The sequence below is a fragment of the Siphateles boraxobius genome, unplaced genomic scaffold (genome assembly GCF_051911475.1).
Source record: "Siphateles boraxobius isolate OS27281-9 unplaced genomic scaffold, OSU_SipBor_1 54, whole genome shotgun sequence".
Taxonomy (NCBI): Eukaryota; Metazoa; Chordata; class Actinopteri; order Cypriniformes; family Leuciscidae; genus Siphateles; species Siphateles boraxobius.
This window is the reverse complement of record NW_027509180.1, coordinates 3,082,501-3,103,462: the sequence shown is the minus strand read 5'-3', so window position 1 is coordinate 3,103,462 and position 20,962 is coordinate 3,082,501. Positions and strand designations below refer to the sequence as shown.

The 20,962-nt window shown below is 41.9% G+C and overlaps 3 protein-coding genes across 3 annotated transcripts in view; all 3 read right to left on the bottom strand.

Moving 5' to 3' along the window:
* LOC143714367 (uncharacterized) overlaps positions 1-20,962 on the bottom strand; it is a 288,790-nt gene that overhangs the window by 116,981 nt on the left and 150,847 nt on the right. The gene's annotated exons all lie outside the window — the stretch shown is intronic.
* On the bottom strand, positions 10,562-13,175 carry LOC143714459 (uncharacterized). Its single transcript, XM_077205678.1, has 2 exons — positions 13,027-13,175; positions 10,562-12,880 (listed from the first exon to the last, which is right to left on the bottom strand). The coding sequence occupies exon 2, from the start codon at positions 11,918-11,920 to the stop codon at positions 10,847-10,849; it is 1,074 nt and encodes a 357-aa protein (XP_077061793.1). The 5' UTR covers positions 11,921-12,880; positions 13,027-13,175; the 3' UTR covers positions 10,562-10,846.
* The window catches only part of LOC143714461 (uncharacterized), a 7,628-nt gene continuing 5,448 nt past the window's right edge, over positions 18,783-20,962 (bottom strand). The window contains exons 2-3 of the mRNA XM_077205680.1: positions 19,576-20,226; positions 18,783-19,413 (exon numbers count right to left, since the gene is read on the bottom strand). Of these exons, the coding sequence (XP_077061795.1) occupies positions 19,004-19,413; positions 19,576-20,224 (1,059 nt within the window). The 5' untranslated portion in view covers positions 20,225-20,226 and the 3' untranslated portion in view covers positions 18,783-19,003. The remainder of the gene's footprint in view (positions 19,414-19,575; positions 20,227-20,962) is intronic.

Sequence of the window (20,962 nt, the reverse complement as noted above, 5' to 3'; positions counted from 1 at the left end):
AAAAGATATAATAAGAGGTATAACAGCTCAAAGAGTTTGATCATGTATCCTTTTTCGACTTCTTTAGCCAAAAGACTGTCCTACTACTTCGGGTTTCGAGCTGACTGAAGATTATTACACACGTGAGATAGGCTATTTTAGGAAGGAGTGTTAAACCAGCTAAGAATTCTTGAACAAGTCCCGTTAGCAAATAATTTACAAAACAGTGATTTTTACAGGCGTAGAAGGCTTCTTTTTTCTTTTTCGATATGCATCCTTCAGAGACACACAGAGTTAAGATGCCCGTCTCCACAATAACAAGCATGAATAAACTCACAATCAGGGAACCTGCATTAACTTTCATTACATGTGTAACACACAGGAGTATGAATTATTTTGGTAACCCCAGGAATAAAGAGAGAGTGTGCGTACATTTAATTTAATTTATTTCTTTATTTAATCAGGGACAATGCACAAAAAAACATTAGTCTAAAAAAGAAGAGATGTCATGTGCCAGGTTATAGCAAAAAAAATGCTATTTCCACCCGCTGTCCCTGGACAGGTTGATGTTATACTAACAAAAATTCATAAAATATATACAGAATAATAAATGGATCGAAGCAATGAGCCGAATAAAGAGCAAGACAGAGCGCGATTGCCGGTAAAATATCTGCTTATTAAAGCCATCCAGTCCAGTCTTTGGTTGATCCGTTGAATATACATTGCAGATTTTAAAGAGGAAGACTTATGATACTCATAAAACAGAGTTGCACCGTATGTTATGGCAAGGTCTGATATAATGAGATGTGCCAAAAAATAGCAGATTCCTCATTATAAAGTCGATATTAATTTTACAGCCATGCGAAAGTTAGCTGTGCAGCGTCAGTTAGATGCAGAAGCAATAGAGAGAGGCTGTGAACGCCACATTTAAGCTTAAACACACCAACAAGAGAAACACTCAGTGACTGGCAACATTTCCCCTTGAGAGAAGAATAATCTCTCTGGCTCTCCTCTTCTTCTCTCCGGTTCTGCTTAAATACCGGCTCCTCTGGCCATTGATGAGGAGCAGCTGTAGAGTTGGGGAGCTCGAACTCGAGTCCAATTTTGAATGAACTGCGACTTGTCACACAATCGGGTGAATTTGTACTCGGACTTGACACGGACTCGGACATTTTATACTCGGAAAAATGTCCGAGTCGAGTCCGGGCACTAGTAGAGGACACAATATTATTCAAAAACGAAATGATTTTTTTCGTTCTCAGTTACTACTTTTGTTTCCGCGTTGAGCATTGTAGCCAATCACAGATATTAAGCGCATGAACACAGTGGCAAATCAGAGGCGTTTTAAAGGCCTTGTTTACACGAGAACGCTTGCGGGTGAAAACGTCATCGGGACTAGTTAGTATAGTTAGTAATAAGTGAAGCTGGTAATGCTGTTTGTGGAGTTGTTTATTCTCCTCTGTTGAGATCTTCACAGATTTAATGTCTTATTTCCTCTTCAGTTGATTTCATCTAAGGCTGTAGCTGAAATTACTCCATATTTAATATACACATATGTGTGGCTACGATAAGGTCCAGTTCTGGTTTATTTCTTTGCTCTTGGCTGACATGTGGCATTGCTATGCAGAGGTGTAAAGTCCAGGTCCAGAAAGTAAAAGTCCTCCTCAGTATTTTGTTCCAATCGCCTGGATTTGCTAATTCAGACAGGAGATATAACTAATTAGTGAAATCAGCTGACTGAGTTCATGGGTGGAATAAACATATGGCAGGACTTTTACTCTTTGACCCCTGAATTACCCACCTCTGATTTTAAGTGCTAATATGTACCATTAAGGTACCAATATACACCCTTTAGGTACTAAAGTGTACCTTTTGAAAAGGTACAGCCCCAGTGACAGCTTTTGTACCTTTTTTTCTGAGAGTGTACACGAATTTCTGTGCAATCCAATATAACTCTAGTAGCCGGGAATGTACATTTAAAACAATCTGGCATAAGTTCATCCACAGTTTTCCTAGAAGGCCACATTGGAAGTGATCCCAACATAAAATACAAAAAATGTACCCAGGTCACACAGATCCTGCTTACTGTTGACTGTGATACATGGAAACGGGTTGCAAGATCCTGCTCAGGAAATCCCTGCCTCAACCTACAAAGAAAAAGAAAAAACTGGTCCATAGTAGACAATTTAGAGGCGCTAAAGCCTTGACGAAGTACCTCCCCACTTGTATGTTTAAGTCGCTGAGCCTGACTCCATCCCACCATATTTTCTGCAGTAGGTTGCAGGGCCATAAACACAGCTTTAAATATATCATAATCTGGGAACCCTGTATAAAATGAAATCTGTTTATCGTCACCTTGAAAATTCGAAATCAAAAACTGTTTTTGTTGAAGCTCTAAAATTAAAAGTCCTTGATCACCGATGGTCTTGCGGGCTTCCTCAAATTGATCTTGAAGTGATATTCATCTAAATACTACCTTACCTCCTCCTAAATACCTGTAAAATAACAGTATTTTTTCGGTTTGTTTAAATTAGCATATTTTACTTTAATTTTATGGTTTTTGTTTGGCAGCCGTAGCTGCCAGTCATTTGACCCTTTTTTTAAAAAAAAATTTACAATGAAGGCATTTGATTGTGATTATTCAGGAAATACCTGTAAAATAACAGTGTTTTTCAGTTTATTTAATTTAGGATGTTTTGCAGTTTTTTGGGGAGCTGACAGTCATTTGACCATTTTATCATTTAACTGTTTTGTTTCTGTTAAATTACAGATTCGAAAATTCGAAATCAAAAACTGTTTTTGTTGAAGCTCTAAAATTAAAAGTCCTTGATCACCGATGGTCTTGCGGGCTTCCTCAAATTGATCTTGAAGTGAGGGAGGCAGTGCAGCATATTCATGGTCTGGGTGCGGAGGTGGTGTCTCTTCACTGGAAGTATAAGAGAAACATATTGATTGACACATTAGGCGTTTTACAATGATACGCATGCTCAATTCATGCAACCAATTACATCTCTTACGTACCTCAACACATTCACACCATGTCGATCATCGAGATCCGTGGAAACATTACTGGAAATCATCAACAGAGAAATACTGTAACTACACAGTTAATAAATGCAGTACAAACTAGTAACTTAATTCATCTAAATACTACCTTGCAGTTCTACCAACACTCCTCCTCTCTGGTCCGACAGAACTCCATGCAAACACAGTTGGCACAGCTCCCTGTTTCAACTTGGTGATGCCAGTTTTGCTTTTCACAATGCAGTCTGGGAGGAAATGCTCCGAGCACACTTTTGTGTAAGATAACGCACAGAACGACATCTAAAAAGTCGAGTCTGGAAATATTTTGGGTTCTACAGCTACACCCTATACCACTTCTCTCAACATTGACACGCAAATCTGTGTGTGAGGGACATGTGTGCGCACACTGAGCGCGTGTTCTCCACCGCGGGGAACATCGCCGATAAAAAGAGAGCCGCACTTGACCCAGATCAAGTTGATAAATTGGCGTTTCTAGCAAACAATATTAAGAAATGAATTGAAATAAGAAATACGGCTAGGCTATAGGCCTTACTCCTGCTGTTTAAGCCGTCACGTTATTGTTTGTGCCGTAATGTTCCGATGCAGTTTTTTTTCCATGTAGCTTAGTGGCACTTTATATTAAATCGATAACCTGCTGTTTAAAACATTAAGTCAAAAATGTTTATCCTGTTTATGACTGTCAGACTGTTAATAAATTTGTGATTGAATCTCCGTTGACTCAAGCGATAGCAAGACTGCGAAAAAAAAACGTAAAAAAACGGTCAATGACTGGCAGCTACGGAACCAAACAGAAACCGTAAAAATAAAGTAAAATATCGTAATTTAAATGAAATGCAAAAAACTTTTACAGAAATTTGCCTTAAATTTATTACAGAAAAACACTGTTATTTTACAGCTATTTCCTGAATTATTACGATCAAACACCTTCATTGTAAAAAAATCCCATAAAAAAACAGTCAAATGACTGTCAGCAACGGCTGCCATACAAAAACCATAAAATGAATGTAAAATATCCTAATTTAAATAAGTGCAAAATACTTTTACAGAAATCTTCATTAATCTTTTTTAACAGAAACACACAGTTAAAACAGTTATTTCAGATTTATTTTCTGATTTATTTACCGAAAAACATGCAGTTAATTACATGCATGATTTGCTTAGACTATATACGTCACTACATCAGCAACTACACAGTTACTGTCAGTTAAATAAAGAAACATGCAGCATTTCATCAGTGTTTATTTGCTCATCCTGGACTGAAGCTCAGGCTCTACGCTTCAACACAATGGTGACACACGAAACACACCATACAGAAACACTTTAAACCCCAACAGAACATTAAACACTACCAGATCTCTCAGGATCGCAGCATCTTCACTTATTACAATCCAGACATCACATTGTTATGCGCATCTCGTCAGTAAAGCTGGTTCCTTGATTAGTAGTAAATCACCTGCACCTGCTTACAGATGGAGCGGCATTTACTACAAAGAGCCGTAGTTCAGTGACAAGCTGAGCCATATCGCATCAATATCGCAGACGTAACACCAGCCCTAATATAGACTCACTCAGACATCAAGAATCAGCGTATGAATCACAACAATGGTCCACCTACATACTCTTAAATCTAAGCTACTACATTCAGAGATTTGAATGACACATCAGTGAATCAGATCATCATATGATGACTATAATATCTCCAAGTAATGATCAAGATCATCTGATATTTTCTCTGCATTTATTGTTATGACAAATGTGTATTAAATACACAGTCAAAGCAGCCAGAGAAAAACAATAGTTAAGAACTTAAGGGTCATGAGCCCAACTAAAGCAGACACTGATCCCAATCATGGTGACATCAAATTTATTTTAAAGTTTTTTACACTTTATTTAAATTAGCATATTTTACTTTAATTTAATGTTTTTTGTTTGGCAGCCGCAGCTGCCAGTCATTTGACCCTTTTTTACGACTTTTTTACAATGAATGTATTTGATCATAATAATGCAGGAAATACCTGTAAAATAACAGTCTTTTTTCGGTTTATTTAAATTAGCGTATTTTACTTTAATTTTATGGTTTTTGTTTGGCAGCCGTAGCTGCCAGTCATTTGACCCTTTTTTTACAATTTTTTTACAATGAAGGCATTTGATCGTGATTATTCAGGAAATACCTGTAAAATAACAGTGTTTTTCAGTTTATTTAATTTAGGATGTTTTGCAGTTTTTTGGGGAGCTGACAGTCATTTGACCATTTTATCATTTAACTGTTTTGTTTCTGTTAAATTACAGATTATATTTGTAATTTTACATAAATTTTTATGTAATTTAAGAAAACAGAAAAAATACTGTATGAAAAATACAATAAATTTTCTCTATAGAAAATGTGAATTACTGTAATTTGTCATTAATGTCACAATACCTAAAATAACATCTGAATTTTTATTTTACAGATATTATTTGTAATTTTACAGTGTTTTGAGTATAATTTAAAATTAAAGAAAATGATCGTCAAAAATCGTCAATGATCGTCAAAAATTATCGTCGATCGAAAAACATCAGTTATTTTCTGTAAAATTAGGATTTTTTTTACAGTGTAGGTTTATGTTGAACTATTTTAATATTGAACAAACTAATAAATACATATTTTCTTGAAGTGTCTTTAAACCATACCTGTAATGACTACTCCTAATATTGATATTTTTGGCAGCCAATTTTTTTTTTTTTAATTGCTGTAGTTTAAAATATTACATTAAAAATAATACAAATAAATTGATTTCTAATTTTGGGTTAGGGTTAGGTGTAATACACACACTTAATGCAGTATTACAGATTAATATAGAGACTAGGCCTTTTAAATCCAATTTTTTAAATCAGATAAGCGCAATCTGTTGAGAGAAAATAAAATAAAACATGTAATTTCATGGTGTTACCACTAGATGCCTGTATAATAGCTCTCTGGAGAGGCTTGTGAATTCTCTAGTAGTTTTTGGACAAAATTACTTACTTTTAAGCTGTGGATTTGAATGTTTTTTTGTTTTTTGTTTTAATTCTCAAATAATATTTTTTTATTTATATATATATACATGAATAATTGATTTGAAGTGTACACGTTTCTGCATTATTATTACTACAGTCAAACCTGAATAGAGAGAAAGCATCCTTGAGGCACACCAACAGTGCACATTTTGGGTGTCTCCCTTTTCTGACCCATATATTTCTGGTCTTGGAGTCTCTACTAACGAGCTGATGAGTTGATTCAGGTGTGATCGATTAGGAAGAGTTGGAAAATGTGTAGTGTCGGTGTGCCTCCAGGAACAGTGTTGGGAAACACTGCTTTACTGAATAAGGGGAGAACTGGCACTGTCTGGTTACTTCCGGTTTCTGGACTGGCTGCAGTAACACGTCTCTGTCCATGCGGGGGCGCTCGCAGTCGAGTGCAGAATGAATGGGAGTCTATGGGGTTTCACCCCCAGAAATCCACTTTTCTCGGGATATAATTTTTTGTCTAGTAATTTGAATATTAGAATCGAAAATAGATGCAAAGAAATTACACACTGCTGGGTGTTAGATTTTCTAGAGTCACTTATTTGCTTTAAAAAGTCTTTAAAAAGGTCAATGATGTCATACACATCGTATTATTAGCAGAATGCTAGCGTGTTATGGGCAACAACAACTCAACCTGTAAGAAATGGAAAGGACATTAGTACTCGTTCATTCAACTTTCGACCTATAAACCATGTTGAACTTGCAAAACCTACAATAAAATCTGAGATTTCTCAACGGCAATCGGGTGAAAGAGACAAATTTAGCCGTCTAGCCCCATAGACTCCCATTCATTCTGCCCTCGGACGATCGCCCCCCAGTGGAACTCTGGTGGAACTACAACCAAAATTCGGTACAATAGGACTTAATAGGGAGTGGCCAGGCTCTCCGTAGACGGGCTTTGGTTTTACCCAAAGTTGAACATTCTTCAACTCTTGGCGACCAGTAAAAACGGCGGGCACTCAGCGCTTCAGCTTGAAAAATACGCTCAATATGGCATAGACATATTTTTGTCCACCAAAGCGTTTTTTCTCAATGGGAGCGTCACGAAACGCCATGAGTCGTAAGCGTTTTTTTCTTCCTGGATCCCTTTTGTCCTGGTCAGTGAAGATGTACAAATGCCTATCTTATTGCTATTGAACTTTCTTTGTACCGCTGAAGTAAGACGGAAAAACACTTGTCTTTGTAAAATAAAAGTTTATTTAAAAAAAAAAGAGAAATATACTTGGTTACACCATAATCAAAAAAACTTTTAGCAAAATAACAAAAGGTTACAGATTATGATTGTTCAGCTAATCCCTTCCCAGGACGGTCCTGGAGAACGGATGGACAAAGACTAACTTACTTCCAAGCAGTTCAAGCAAGCAATCTGTTAAACACAACTTGTTCTCGTCTTGAGATCATCAGGTTATAAACTAACAGCTGGAAGATAATAGATGCAGATAAGAAGTTCTTGTGTCCCTCTGGCATTGATATGGTGTTTCCTTCACTTGTGCTTCTTTGTGTCCGTCTGTGCAGGAGGGCTTATGTGTGTGTGTGCGTATGTCTGAGTGTATCTGGAGGTACATTTAATTCCGTATTAAAATATTCCACTAGACACCCCCTCTTGGACGTCTAAATACACGGTTTCCCATCAGCACAATTTCATCACAATTCATCAAGTTTAATATTATAAACATATACGGGAACAACGACTAGATCCAAGCAACATTCATAGAACCTGTACAGGTGATTCCTTAAGGAAGAACCCAATTGTGCAAAAGCTCCACGGTGGGACGACAGATAACTCATTGTACCACTTCCTGTCGACCGGTTGCCGGTGGAATAAGCCCCGCCTCCGCGGAGCCCGGTCCAACCTCTACAGATTCTGGTAATATTAGAGCGACCCGATCCCACTGGCCAAGTGCTCTAGAGACAACACCCGTGGCTCCCACTGGGCCGGTGAAATCCTCTCAGACAGATCTACAGGAGCGATAATAATAACATCATCCTGGCTCGTCTAGCCTACAGAAGCCCGGCACAATTATGTTCCTCCTTTGAATGTCCACACAACAAGTGGTCTTGGTCACAGTCTCTCTGTGGCCTATTAATAGTGCCGTCGCTTCTTGCAACTCAATTATCCACCACTTCTTCTCTTCAATGAACTTGAGACCCTCACAGGTCATATAATGACTATTGCTTGGGTCTAGCCAATTGGCCCGTCTTTACAGTAAGTTATATTTTAGCTTTTCTCAATAATACAGTCTGAGCAAAAGTTGTCATATCTATGAAAACCCTTAATCCTTACAGGATAACGTTTATATTTAAAACATGATTTGCAGAATTTGCGAACTTCACAGTCACGTGGCAGCTTCCTCGTTTCTGGGACCTAATGTGATAACACAGAATCAACAGTAAAACACATCTGTTCTCTACACAGGGAATTAGAAAGTCCTATCCACCTGAGGTTATTTTTATCGCACCCATCTGTGTGGTTGTTCCAGATTCCCTAGTTTGTGTTTATTATACGAGTCACGGGACTCCAGACCATAGTATATAAAACTATCGCTGATCGATATAGTTAATCAGAGACATTTTTTAGCACATACTCCAGGATCCCAGAGACATTAGCCAAGTCTAAGGTGATACCCGGCTGCGGTGCATATCTTAAAGTCAAATGATGAAGTCTATTTCCCCTGACCCTGTTTGTCCACAAGGTGGCGTTAATGGACCATGTAGATCTTTCTTTCTCTCGTTTGACCATTTCATTTCATTGCCTTTGTCTTGTCTTACCATCCATTTGTGCCATAATTCAATACTTTATTGCCATGCTTTTGAAAGTGTGTTTCTTTCCCACGTTGTGCTGCTAGCAAGGTAACACACCCAAGCGGTGGTTTGCTCATATTCAGCGTCTCAATGTTTAGTGATATCGTACCACATTGGGTTGTTAGGGTTTTTTCCTAAAAATTAGTTTTTATTCAAAAATGGGCAATGGCTTGAATTTTCACATAATGCAATTGGCATAGTCATTTTGGCACACGTTACCCAGATTACTATCCATAATCAGAATACTATCATTATGCTGCTGCTGCTAATGATTTAATAGCTAATACATTTCTAGCTAAGATGTCCATGGGTGACATGTTTTCTTTGGTTAGCTGGCTTTTCGTGAGAAATGAATGAACATTTTGAATTCCCCTCATTATATAGAATATCTTTCCTCTGCGGTGTTATCTATTTTGACTATTAGGTTCCTTTCAGGATCTCTGCAGACGATTCTTCCTGATCCTAATGCCTTATCAATTTTTTCACATTTAGTTCGCTCAAGTCTGTCATTCAATTGGAAATAATAAGCTTTTCTAATAAGCTTTGCAACTGTTTTTAGCTCCCAATTGTTTTTTCTTTTAACCCGAGTAGTTTATCTAGTGTTGATTTGGCTATGCCTCTATCTGAGACTTCAAATCCTAGAAAATGCACCCTTTCTCTTCCCAATTCTAGCTTTTTCTTAAGTGTTTAAATAGACCTTTTTGGAATAGACATGAAAATGCACTTTCCAAACTTAAATGGTTGTAATTCAAAAATGCTTTGGAATATAGACGTAAGATTGGTCTTGTTTTAAATAGACACTTGGCAGATTTTTGTAGAAGTGAAATAAATTAAGAAAGTGAAACAGAAAAAAAGTTGTAGAAGTTTGAGTTTTTAAAAAAAAAAAATAATATTCATATTTTATATAAAATATATATTTTCAAATCCTAGGCGACTCTAAAACTGCACAAAAAAAAAAATCAAAGCTAAAAATCTGATCAAGTTGTGTTTAAAATTTTAGGTTGATATTTAAAAAAAAATAGCTTTCAGTAAGATTTTGTTTGGGCGCAGTACCAAACTTTTTCACTAGATGACATCCAGACTCCATTACTGCTCATATAAGGCGACTCCATTTCCATATGTGTTTTGAGTGATAGGAACCATTATTTCCACAATTATCATACAATTTATATAGTAGACATCCTATTCAGAAGTAATATGAGAAGTTTGGCAGATTTTGATATGAATTCAACCTCTAATAATCACATAAAAAGAACACGCATGTGCGTTATAGCTCGCTGTCACCTCACAAATGGTGAATCTATCATTTGTTTCTTTATATTAAAACATTTTCAGACCTTTTTTTTTTAAATAATTGAATGAATGCTATCTTTTGAACTCTTGGCATGAATTAAAACTGAGGTTTCTATCCTTCTTTCATGATTTTTCAAGTTCATCGCTATTTCAAAATAAAGTTCTGAAAATATTCTTGTTCCAAATTGATAAATTATGGCAATTGAAACTCAAATATGGAAACTAGAGATTGCTTTCAAATGATATATAGTTTGTGTATATATATATATATATTTTTTTTTTTTTAATCTATCTTTGACTTTTCTATCAATCTGTTCCTCCAGGTCGACTGTTTTCTTCTGATTTTATTATTAGGATTTTATTTTGCCATTTCTCTAACGAATGTTGCATCTTTTAAAAAAACACAAAATTGAAGCTATCTATTATGCAATGTATTCCTTGCCAGATATATACAACTCTGGTCACCGTTTCATTTCATTACTGAAATCATAAACACGATATTTGCCTTCCAGCTTTATAGCTCTTTATAGTATAGGTTACACTAGTTACCTATGCGTCGGTGTCTAACATACATTTTATTCCCTTATATTGAACATTTAAATCTTGCTCTTCATCTTCCTGTACTATGTCAGATGCAATAGTCGCTTTTCCTGGGGTTACACTTCACTATTTCTCGTTTTCTCTAGCGATTTTGTTTACGTTTGTCCACGTGTGCTTGTTTCTGCTCTTTAGTCAGTTTTGCCCATTCTTCAGGCTCTATATATGCAGTTCCCCGTTCAGTCGTATTAGCTGGCCTGGCCTGGGATATGAACTTTTGATGTAAAGTTTCAGGAGCTTCACTCCTAGCTGACCCACCCTCATTTCTGGTCCTATTTATTCTCACAGTTTCCCTGTCATATCGGACTGCGAATGTAGAGATTTCTGACCAGTCTGTTTCTGCTCCCCAATAGGCTATCTCACGACATCCAGGTAGTTCTCTGGCTAGCTTTTTTAGTTTGGCTATCATTTTTACATTTGTCCCCCCTCGGGTGGCTTTCTCTGCAAGGTATGGCCAAAGGCCTATGGTTTTTACCAGTTCAATCTCCTTACTGAACTCTGCTTCCTGATCTACACCTATCACGTGAGAGTGGTATGCATTAAGGATTTCAAGTCTTATGGATATTCCTGCATGATATTTTATCATTAGCTCTACCAGGCTAGTTGATGCCCCAAGGGTTTCCCCCAAATCGGCTACCATTTTTGCCTTAAGCATAGTGTTATCTTTTGCCCCTGGGAATCTCATATTCTGTAGGAGATATACGGCAGTGAAACTGTCTCTTTCAGCCCGTCTAGCTGAACCTCGCTTGGGTTTAGAGACTGTAACTTCTGAGTCAGACCCTGATAGCGTCCTTCTCATACCCGGACTGGACACAGCCGCTACGAGTGAAAAATCTATTTGTGGTTTAACTGACACGAGCTTTTTAGTGCGCCTCCTCACCTCCTCCCTGTCACAGTCTGATCTTTCTGAGCTGGAGGGAGAATCAAAAGGTTCTCCTCCATTTTCCCTGGCTAGGTCTTCCTCACTAAAAGAGAAAGCCGATGCTTGCTTTTTTATTTTAGGTGGAGCAGTTTTCTGCTGTTTTCTGGGAGCTTTACCCTTAGGGTGGGGGGCCTTTCTATGAGTGGCCTCCCGTAGTTTCCATACTACCGTCCTCGTTGGTTCATCCTCATCTTTTTTATTGTCATCTAATAACATATAGCACAGGGCGTTTTGCATATGTTCTAGCTGTTCTGCCAACACGCTAATGGTATCTTCTGTTTCCCGGCAGCCGTGGGCCCACACGCGAGCTGCAGTATCTTCTGCCCTGTCACCCCTCGTGCTGCTCGTTCTGCATTCAGCGGCGCAAACACATGACCAGGGTAGGGTAGAAATGGTTTACCTCCCAGGGTGTTATTTTCCCTTTTATGCGAGCTGCCTCGACGTTCATTGGCCTGACTTCTAACCCTATCACCACAGTCTCGCCCTGTCGCTCCCCGACCAGTCCGATCTGAAGGTGTGGGTGATAACGACGTGACCAGAGCGTCCGGGTCTGGAATACCTTTTTTAGTCACCACTATATCAGCCTCTCGGGCAACTTCCCTGACCAGAGGTCCTAGTCCATACGAGTTGGATTTATACATAGTACGATCAACCATTATGAATTCTTTCTCTCCCTGCTTCGTTTTGTCGTCTATTTAGTTGACCTTGTGGGAGTAGAGTGCTGTTGGTTAATTTATCTATGACTGTATCTGTTCCTATTACAATAGTAAAATATAAAATATAACAGATGGTTTTATGGTAAATACGGAAGTAACCACCCCTAGCAACTTCCTCCTTGCAATTTGGAGACAGTGTTTAGAGCGTTCAAATGGTTTTTTGGTCAGATAGTTATTGTTTAATAAGATTCCACTTATTAAATTAATAATAATAATGATTAAATTAATTATAATCCTGGATGAGATCTGGTATTTACCTCATTGCCTGAATAACCCCTTTTGCTGTCAGGTCAGGTTTACTACACTAAACTACACTAGTTTGTTATAAAAGTTAAATCTAAAGGATGTCCCTTAACACCGTATACAACATTAACAATCATTGACTTTAATGCTTACCCTCCGCTGAAAGCTTCCTGGATCCCTTTTGTCCCGGTCAGTGAAGATGTACAAATCTAATTGCTATTGAACGTTCTTTGTACAGCTGAAGTAAGACGGGAAAAATACTTCTCTTTATAAAATAAAAGAAATATACTTTTAGCAAAATATCAAAAGGCTACAGATTATGATTGTTCAGCGAATCCCTTCCCTGGGCGGTCCTGGAGAACGGATGTACAAAGAGTAACTTACTTCTAAGCAGTTCGACTAAGCAGTCTGTTAAACATAACTTGAGATCATCAGGTTATAAAATAACAGAAGGCAGTTTTGAGCAAACAAAGAAAGATCTAGAGAGAACTCGCTCTAGCGATGCAAACCAAAAAATGAGCACATCTGAGCATGCTTTTGCTGAGATATACCTGAAACCACAGACATCCTTCCTGTTTCGGCTGCATTGGGGTTTTTTCCAGAGGAAGTGCAGAAGACACAGTCACAGACATTAACGCTTATCTTGCAACTTGCAGTCCGGCATAGATGCAGATAAGAAGGTTGTAGCAATGTTCAGGGAAGAAGGAGGCGGGAACCGGCGAACAATCCAAATATACTTTATTTAAAATAAAATAAACAAACCAAAGTACCGCCAGCAGCCCCTCGCGGACGACTGCCGGCTACCAAAAATAAACATAACTGCCAGCAGCCCCTCGCGGACGACTGCTGGCTAAAGTAAAATACAAAAACAAAACACAACTAAAACACAGGCCTGTTCCTCTCTCGATCATCAACGTCGTCGCTCCTCCTTTATGCTTCCGCTCCTCCGTGAGAGATGCGAGACCGGTGTGCTTCACAGGTGCTGCTCATTAGCAATCGCACCACCGGCCTCGCGCCGTTCTCTCACGTCCCTCGGCAACTGTTCGCCACATACCCCCATCGCCCCTCACAGGCCGGGGGGCACCCACGAGCCTGTGCCTACTCCCCCCCCCCCCCCCGGCGGCGGCGATCCCTGGAGGGTATGGACTGACGAGCCGAGGGAAACGGAGACGGAAGCATGAGGAGCGACAGATCTAGAGAGGGGAGAGAGGACGAAAAAAAAAATTGGTCCGGCTCCCACAACGCGCTGCCATCTGGTCCCCCACCAGCTGGGCGATCTCCTCCGCGGCGCCTGGCGGTGACACTGGGTAGCCCTCGGTGGACGGCTCGACGCTCCTCCGCCGCCCGGTGGACGGCGACGGCTCCTTGGGTACCTTGGGCAGACGGCAGGAGTCCCCCGCTCCCTGCTCCTCCCCATCTTTGGTGGACGGCAGCAGACTCCGGCCCACGGTGAGCGGCGACGACTCCTCCTCTCCCTCCCGGATGGCAGCCGCCCCTCCAACTCCCAGGCGGCCGGCAGCGAGCTCGACCGTCCCACCGGCAACTCACTCCAGTGCACCGCCTCGAGCGTCCATGGCCGCGAGTCCCCCGCTCCCTACTCGCGCACCCGCTCGATGGCACCGCGGATTCCCCACAGCGGCGAGGACTCTCTGACAGCGCGTTCCTCCCTCTTCCCGGGTTTCGGCACCAGTGTAGCAATGTTCAGGGAAGAAGGAGGCGGGAACCGGCGAACAATCAAACATACTTTATTTAAAATAAAACAAAATACCGCCAGCAGCCCCCCGCGGACGACTGCTGGCTACCGAAAATAAATAGAACTGCCAGCAGCCCCTCGCGGGCGACTGCTGGCTAAAATAAAATACAAATACAAAAACAAAACACAACTAAAATACAGGCCTGTTCCTCTCTCGATCATCAACGTCGTCGCTCCTCCTTTATGCTTCGGCTCCTCCGTGAGAGATGCGAGACCGGTGTGCTTCACAGGTGCTGCTCATTAGCAATCGCACCACCGGCCTCGAGCCGTTCTCTCACGTCCCTCGGCCGTCCTGTTCGCCACAAAGGTATTTTGTCCTTCTGGCATTTTTATGGTGTTTCCTTCCCTTGTGCTTCTGTGTGTCCGTCTGTGCAGGAGGGCTTATGTGTGTGTGTGCGTATATCTGAGTGTATCTGGAGGCACATTTAATTCCGTATTAAAATATTCCACTGCAAAACACACACACACACCTCGAGCAGCTCGCGTCACTTATTACTGCAGTAAACTTTTGGATTTCTTTAAAGGGGTTTAACCAGGTTTATGGAAAATGGACTTAATGGAAAAATATCACTTTTTTGAAAATTATATATAGAAAAATTTAACCGTTATGTCAATCAACATTGTAAAGGTTGTCACGATTAATACCGTTCCAAATGATCCATTATTATTATATGGATAATCCCGCGGTAACTAAAGAGTCTATCCTTTAGTCGTGCTTTTAAGAGTTAGGCGATCAGTCTCGACAAATTCGTATTCTATTTTTAAAGATAATAAATTATAAATATAATAGATTCCCCCTTCGTAGTAAAGTGTACCTTTTTAGGTACTCTTCAACCGTGTTCGCTATACAACAATAACCCTGTCGTAAGCTGCCTCTTTGGCTAGGCTTTTTAATCAATCAAATCTCTTATATCAAAAGAACGCTCACCCTCTCGTCATTTCTGTGAATGAAGGGCCTGCTAAAGCTGTGAAGAGCCGGCTAAAGCCGCGAAGTGTATTCGCCTCTCTACCCTCTGCCTGCGTCCAGTAGAAAGCCTGTTAAAGTGGTGGAACACCCTCTCCTTCCTCCATTCGAATCCTGTTCAAGGGAATCCTAAAGTGACTTCAGTAAACGATTTAAAGATATGTTTTACAGTAAATAAAGATATTTTTATACTTATCATTGGTCGTCCTGCCTGTTGTGTCCTGCGGTTTAGCTGCTCACGGTGGCGTGCAGGCCAGGGGTGACGGCCGGTCACTGAGAGCCCACCCCGACCTGTTGACACTCTCTCTGAGGAAGGCCGAGTTCATGATCAGATGTTCGCGTGCACACACACATCCTCAGATACATAAACTGATCCTCGGATTCATGAGCTGCCAAAACCATCAATGATATTTTTACTGAAGACATTTCAGTTCATTTAGAGAAACTTTTCATTCTTCTCTTAAACTTTACTGCATTATGCCTTATTTTACATGTAGTTTTCAAATCTATTTTTTGGAAATGCTAACCCAAAAGCTGATTGAAGACATTTATGTGACAACAATCCTCACATAAATCCTTACAATAAATGTCACATTTACCTATAAAATATAAAAAAATAACCCATAAAATGACCATGTTAGGTGTGATTAATTGCGATTAATTACAGAAAAAAAGTGTGATTAATTAGTTATATTTTTTAATCAATGTCCTTCCATATGCGATACAGAAGCACATGTTAATAATCATTTAAACCTGTATGTTATTCTGAGAGGAGTTATTAATGTGTTATTTTATGACCTATATATAGTGCTCAATATTTTCCCTTTCTTTCCTTCCCCATAATGTTTTAATCATTCATACTGTGATTTCCCCTTTAAACTCTGCCTTAGCGGTGTTACACACAACACAACATCACACTGGCATTCACATTCATTACATACATCATTTGGTAGTAAAAACATAAAGTGTTGCACATGCTATTGGTGCATGATGCGTATGCTGTGGCCGCTGTGAGGCTGTTGCCGTGTAACAGAGCGAGCAGCGAGTAGGTGTGAGCACAGATTTGTGGGCACATTGTCTACATCTAGCAGTCGAGCGGCGTTTGCCAGCTTTATGAGATTGGGCTCTGTGAGCATGTGAGATACATGGGGCATAGTGTTTACATGTAGAGGTGAGCACTGACTTGTGGGCATGTTTTCTACACATAAAATACACTCGGCGTGAGCCGGATAACCAGAATTTATACTCTTTCTGAGATTTCTCTGGGTCGCCGTTAGAAAGGCGTTTGTGTGCAGGCGAGCGGGCAGTGTTACCGACTCGTTGACTGCTATATGTATGTCTGCAGTAGCCTTCACTGAGGGGACCGACAGAACGAGATGCATTGACGGTGGTCCGGCCGCAGCGAGACCAGCGCGTCTTTTCCTCACTGGTGTTGCTAGGAGGACTTTCCCTGCTCGGGCTTCAGCACAACCCTGGGCCGTGGTCCCCGGGGGGGAGGCGGCCTGCGACTGGAGGAGCGCGATCTAGGGCGGCCGCCCTGTCGACACTGCGGAGGCTGGGGCTGGGCGCTGGCTAGCGTGTCGTACAAGCGGCTCACGTGGGAGGCTTGCAGAAGAGCTAGCGCGTCGCGGCAGGAAAAGGTTCATGGCCTGTGTGGTCTTCTGCACTTTGGAGAAACGGTCAACGATCCCGTTTACCACTGGGCCGAAGAGACCGGAAGGGGAGAGCAGCGCGTCGAGGAACACGGACCACTCAGCCTCCCCATGTCCGCGAGCGTCAGCCAGAGATGCCTCTATGTGACGGTGAGCGAGGCCATGCATCTGCCCATCGCCTGTGCTGCAGATTTCGTAGCGCAAAGGGAGAGATCCGTCGCGCTTCTCAAATCCGTAATGGCGGCCGGGTCCTTGCTTTTCTCGTCCCACTCACGGAGGAGATCAACCTGAAGGATTGGCAGCCAGGCCATTGAATGCAGGGCGAAAGCAGCTTGTCCGGCGGCGGCGAAGGCGTGGCCAACAAGGGTTGAGGTGGTTCTGCAGGCTTTAGACGGGAGGGCAGACTTTGAGCGCCATCTCGCGGAGGGCGGGCAAAGGTGCGCTGCGACCGCCGCTTCCACTGTGGGGATAGAGGTATATCCCTTCTCGGCGGCGCCGTCCACTCGGGAGAGCGGCGAGGAGACATGAGAGTGGAGCCTCGCGGAGAATGGTGCGTTCCACGATTTTGACAGCTCAGCATGCAGCTCCGGCAGAAAAGGTGCAGATCTGGAAACGGGCTGTGGGCGGCGGCTGTGCAGGAAACAGCCGTCAAGCCTGTTGGGTGCGGGCTCCTTCGGCGGTGACCAATCAAGGCCGAGTTGGTCGACGGCCTTAGAGAGGAGGCGCATTAACTCGGCGTCCACACCTGCCCGAGTCCTGCTGGATTCCTGGACGGAATTGGTGATGTGAACTCGACCAATCCTCGCTGTCCAGGATGGAGCAGCTGTCCAGTGAGTGGCCCCCTTCAGCTTCGTCCCCTGAGGCGGCGGCAGCGCGGGCGGGAGCCGGCGGCTGCGCGTCCGGGAGGGGCGGAGAAGGAGAGAGTGAGGCCGGCGGGACACAGTCTGGCGAGCACTTCACTGCGGCCGCAGGCGCCGACATCCTCTGAGCACGGCGCTTCTTCCTGCGCAGTCCAGAGGGTGGAGTGACAGCGTTCTGTGTGAAGGCTTCGAGTTGAGCCCGCAGGGTTGACAGCGGAAGCGCTTCACAATGCTCGCAGCCGTCCGTATCCAGGGCGAGGGCTGCATGGTCCGGTCCCAGGCAGAGAGCGCAAATCACATGGCGGTCTCCTGCGCTGAGCAGGGCTCTACACGAGCCGCAAGAAAGGCGAGGCATTTTGTAACAAACGCTCACGCTCTTTTAGTGAGAGGGGGTAAGTGTCGCAGCAGCGAATACACACAGTAGCAGTATGTAAAAGGATACACGCCGGATGGCGTAGCAGGCACGGATGGCTGAAGGTGGCGAAGACGGCCGGCTTCTTCAGGCACTTTCCTCTGCTTGCTAGTCGCTGGATTCAACGGCGGAAGGCTTCTCTCAGAGTCCAGCGATGCGGAGAGCTTCGCTGAAGATGATGAAATCAGTGATGCACCCTACGAGCCTGGCTTTTATACGCTCCATTCTGGCGGGCTATGACGCGTAAGTCACACGTTTGACGTGACATCACGCGCGACGCTCAGTGGTAGGCTGCAGCAGTTGCCGCAGAGCAGCCAATGAGCACGCAAGATTACCTGCTTTAGGTCTGCTGGCTGCTGCACAGCATTGACAATAAATACAAAATTAAGGATAATTTTTGGCTTCAATATCTCGAGCAAAGATGACTTTACCTATAGTGTAAGCTAGCTTACGCAATACGAGAGAACCTCTCGTAAGATAACTTTAAATACATAGCGACTTCTGAACAGACAAGTAGAATTTTATTTTAAAATGCAAAGTATTGAAAATTTAATAAATAGGACTATAAGTGTGTCCCATCGAGTAATTAAAAGTTCTACACACACTTGCAGTCTTTTTTACGCACAATTGAACACTTGCACCAAACAGAGGAAATGCAATGGTAGCAGAGAATCAAAGTCTTGTTATTATGATTAGTTGAAGGAGCTTGTCAATTCTGAATCACTGAATTACACAACCGGTTTCTTTATCCTCAGTCGGCTTCTCTTTCTCTGCAGGCTGCTTTAATAAACGAGTTTGTGGCCTCTGTATCTTTACATTTGTAGAAATATAAGAAGCGTATGTTATGCAGTTCCCTATTTCAGTTTTAACCTCTTCATCTTGACTGAGTTCAGTATCATAAAGTCCAGGAGTGTCGATCACTGAGATCTCTTTACCAAACCTCACTGTAGTTTCTGCCTGACACTGTTTCGTCACAGATTTTGAACCGGCTGTAGATTTAAACAGGTTTCTGCCGATTATGGTGTTTCCAGTGCCACTTTTCCCAGATCCAGTTTTTCCCTGCAGAACCAGTCTGATCTGGTCTTTCCTTTCAGGGATCACATCAATCTCATCTGGATCTTTTGATGAAACTACAACAGAAACATCAAACCACATCAATGTGTTGTTGAATAAAATCTCAATATTCTCAATAAACCTTAAAGATCTGCATTCAAGATCTGTAGAAAGATCTGCATTCTACATTCAAGGAAATTTGTAATTAGAAATTATAATAATAATGATCATCATCTTACAGTTGACCCTAGGAAAGTCTTTGCTGTGACTCCTCTTCATTTTTGCCATGACAAATTCCCCCCTATTGCCCTCCGTCATTCCTTCGATCTTCTGCAGTAGTTCTCGTTTCTGACTTTCTTTGATGTTTGATTTACTCCTGTTATTGAAACAGTGAAACTTTCCTCCACATTCAGTCACCAGTCGCTGGAGATCCTCATGATCTTGTAGATGTTCATCAATGGTCTGTGGTTCATCCAGAACATCTCCACGTGTGAACAGAATCATGATGTAGTTCTGAACTTCAGGATCTAATAAACGCTTGATATAATCCAGGATCTGCTCCTCGTTTCCCACAGGTTCCTCTAGAGGAACGGTGAGCAGAACTGCACTGAGACCTGATGAACATCCAGAGATCAGCTGATCCTTCATCTTCTCCAGCTTCTCTTTATTCAGATCTGGATCCAGTAGATCTGGACAATCAATCACACACACCTGCTTCTCTCTGATCTGTGTTACTTCATAACACACTTCAGCTTCATGTTTCTTTTTAACTTTAAACTTTCTTGCTCCCAGTATAGTGTTTCCAGAAGAGCTTTTCCCAGAACCCTTCCTGCCAATCAGAAGAACCCGGATCACTGGATCATCTGGACTGGAGCTAATCTCCGGCATCTCTGAAAGAGACAAAAATATTTATAATATGTTCTATTATCCACATTTGCATCTGCTACAAACACACAAGAGAAAAACAACAGGAACAAATTATTCTTAGAGCATTTTTGCACTAGCAGTTTAGTTCGGAACGGGGCACGGCTCACATGAAAAACCGTTAATGTGGAAGCTGTCTTGCCGACCCCGGTGTGCACCAAAGTACCGAACCCTAGACTACCTGAAGTAAATCAAAGAACAAAATCACTCACTGCTCTTAAACATCTCATATTGTCATAACTGAAATTTCCTGGCTTTTTTCATGATAGCAGAGGTCTAGTGGCTATGAAACTACCATATAAGCATACCTGCCAACTTTTGAGTTTTGCTTGGAGTGAGATTTTTGACGGGGGTTATACGATTGAGATTTGTTGACGGGGGGGAGGGGGGGGGGTGCTCTGCTTCGCTCAGCTCACGCAAGGTCTCTTGGAGTACGATCTCTGTCTCACAAGCACGCTCGCTATAGATTACGGGAGATTTTTAACTAATTTGCGGTATAACTAGTGGATCACGAGTGGCTCAACAGGTAGATCAATAGATAAACTCATCTTTCAGGCATTTGACCGACCGGGTTGACACTTCAGCGTGAGAAATCAGGGGTGTGGCGTGTGAGCGTGTGAAACCAATCAAATGCGGGTGTCTCACGCCCAATGCGTGAGAGTTGGCAGCTATGTATAAGTTTCAAAACAGTCAATCCACAGA

What these genes read in the sequence shown, in the direction of transcription:
- LOC143714459 (XM_077205678.1), bottom strand. Translation starts at nt 11,920, where the DNA reads ATGCAAAACGCCCTGTGCTATATGTTATTAGATGACAATAAAAAAGAT.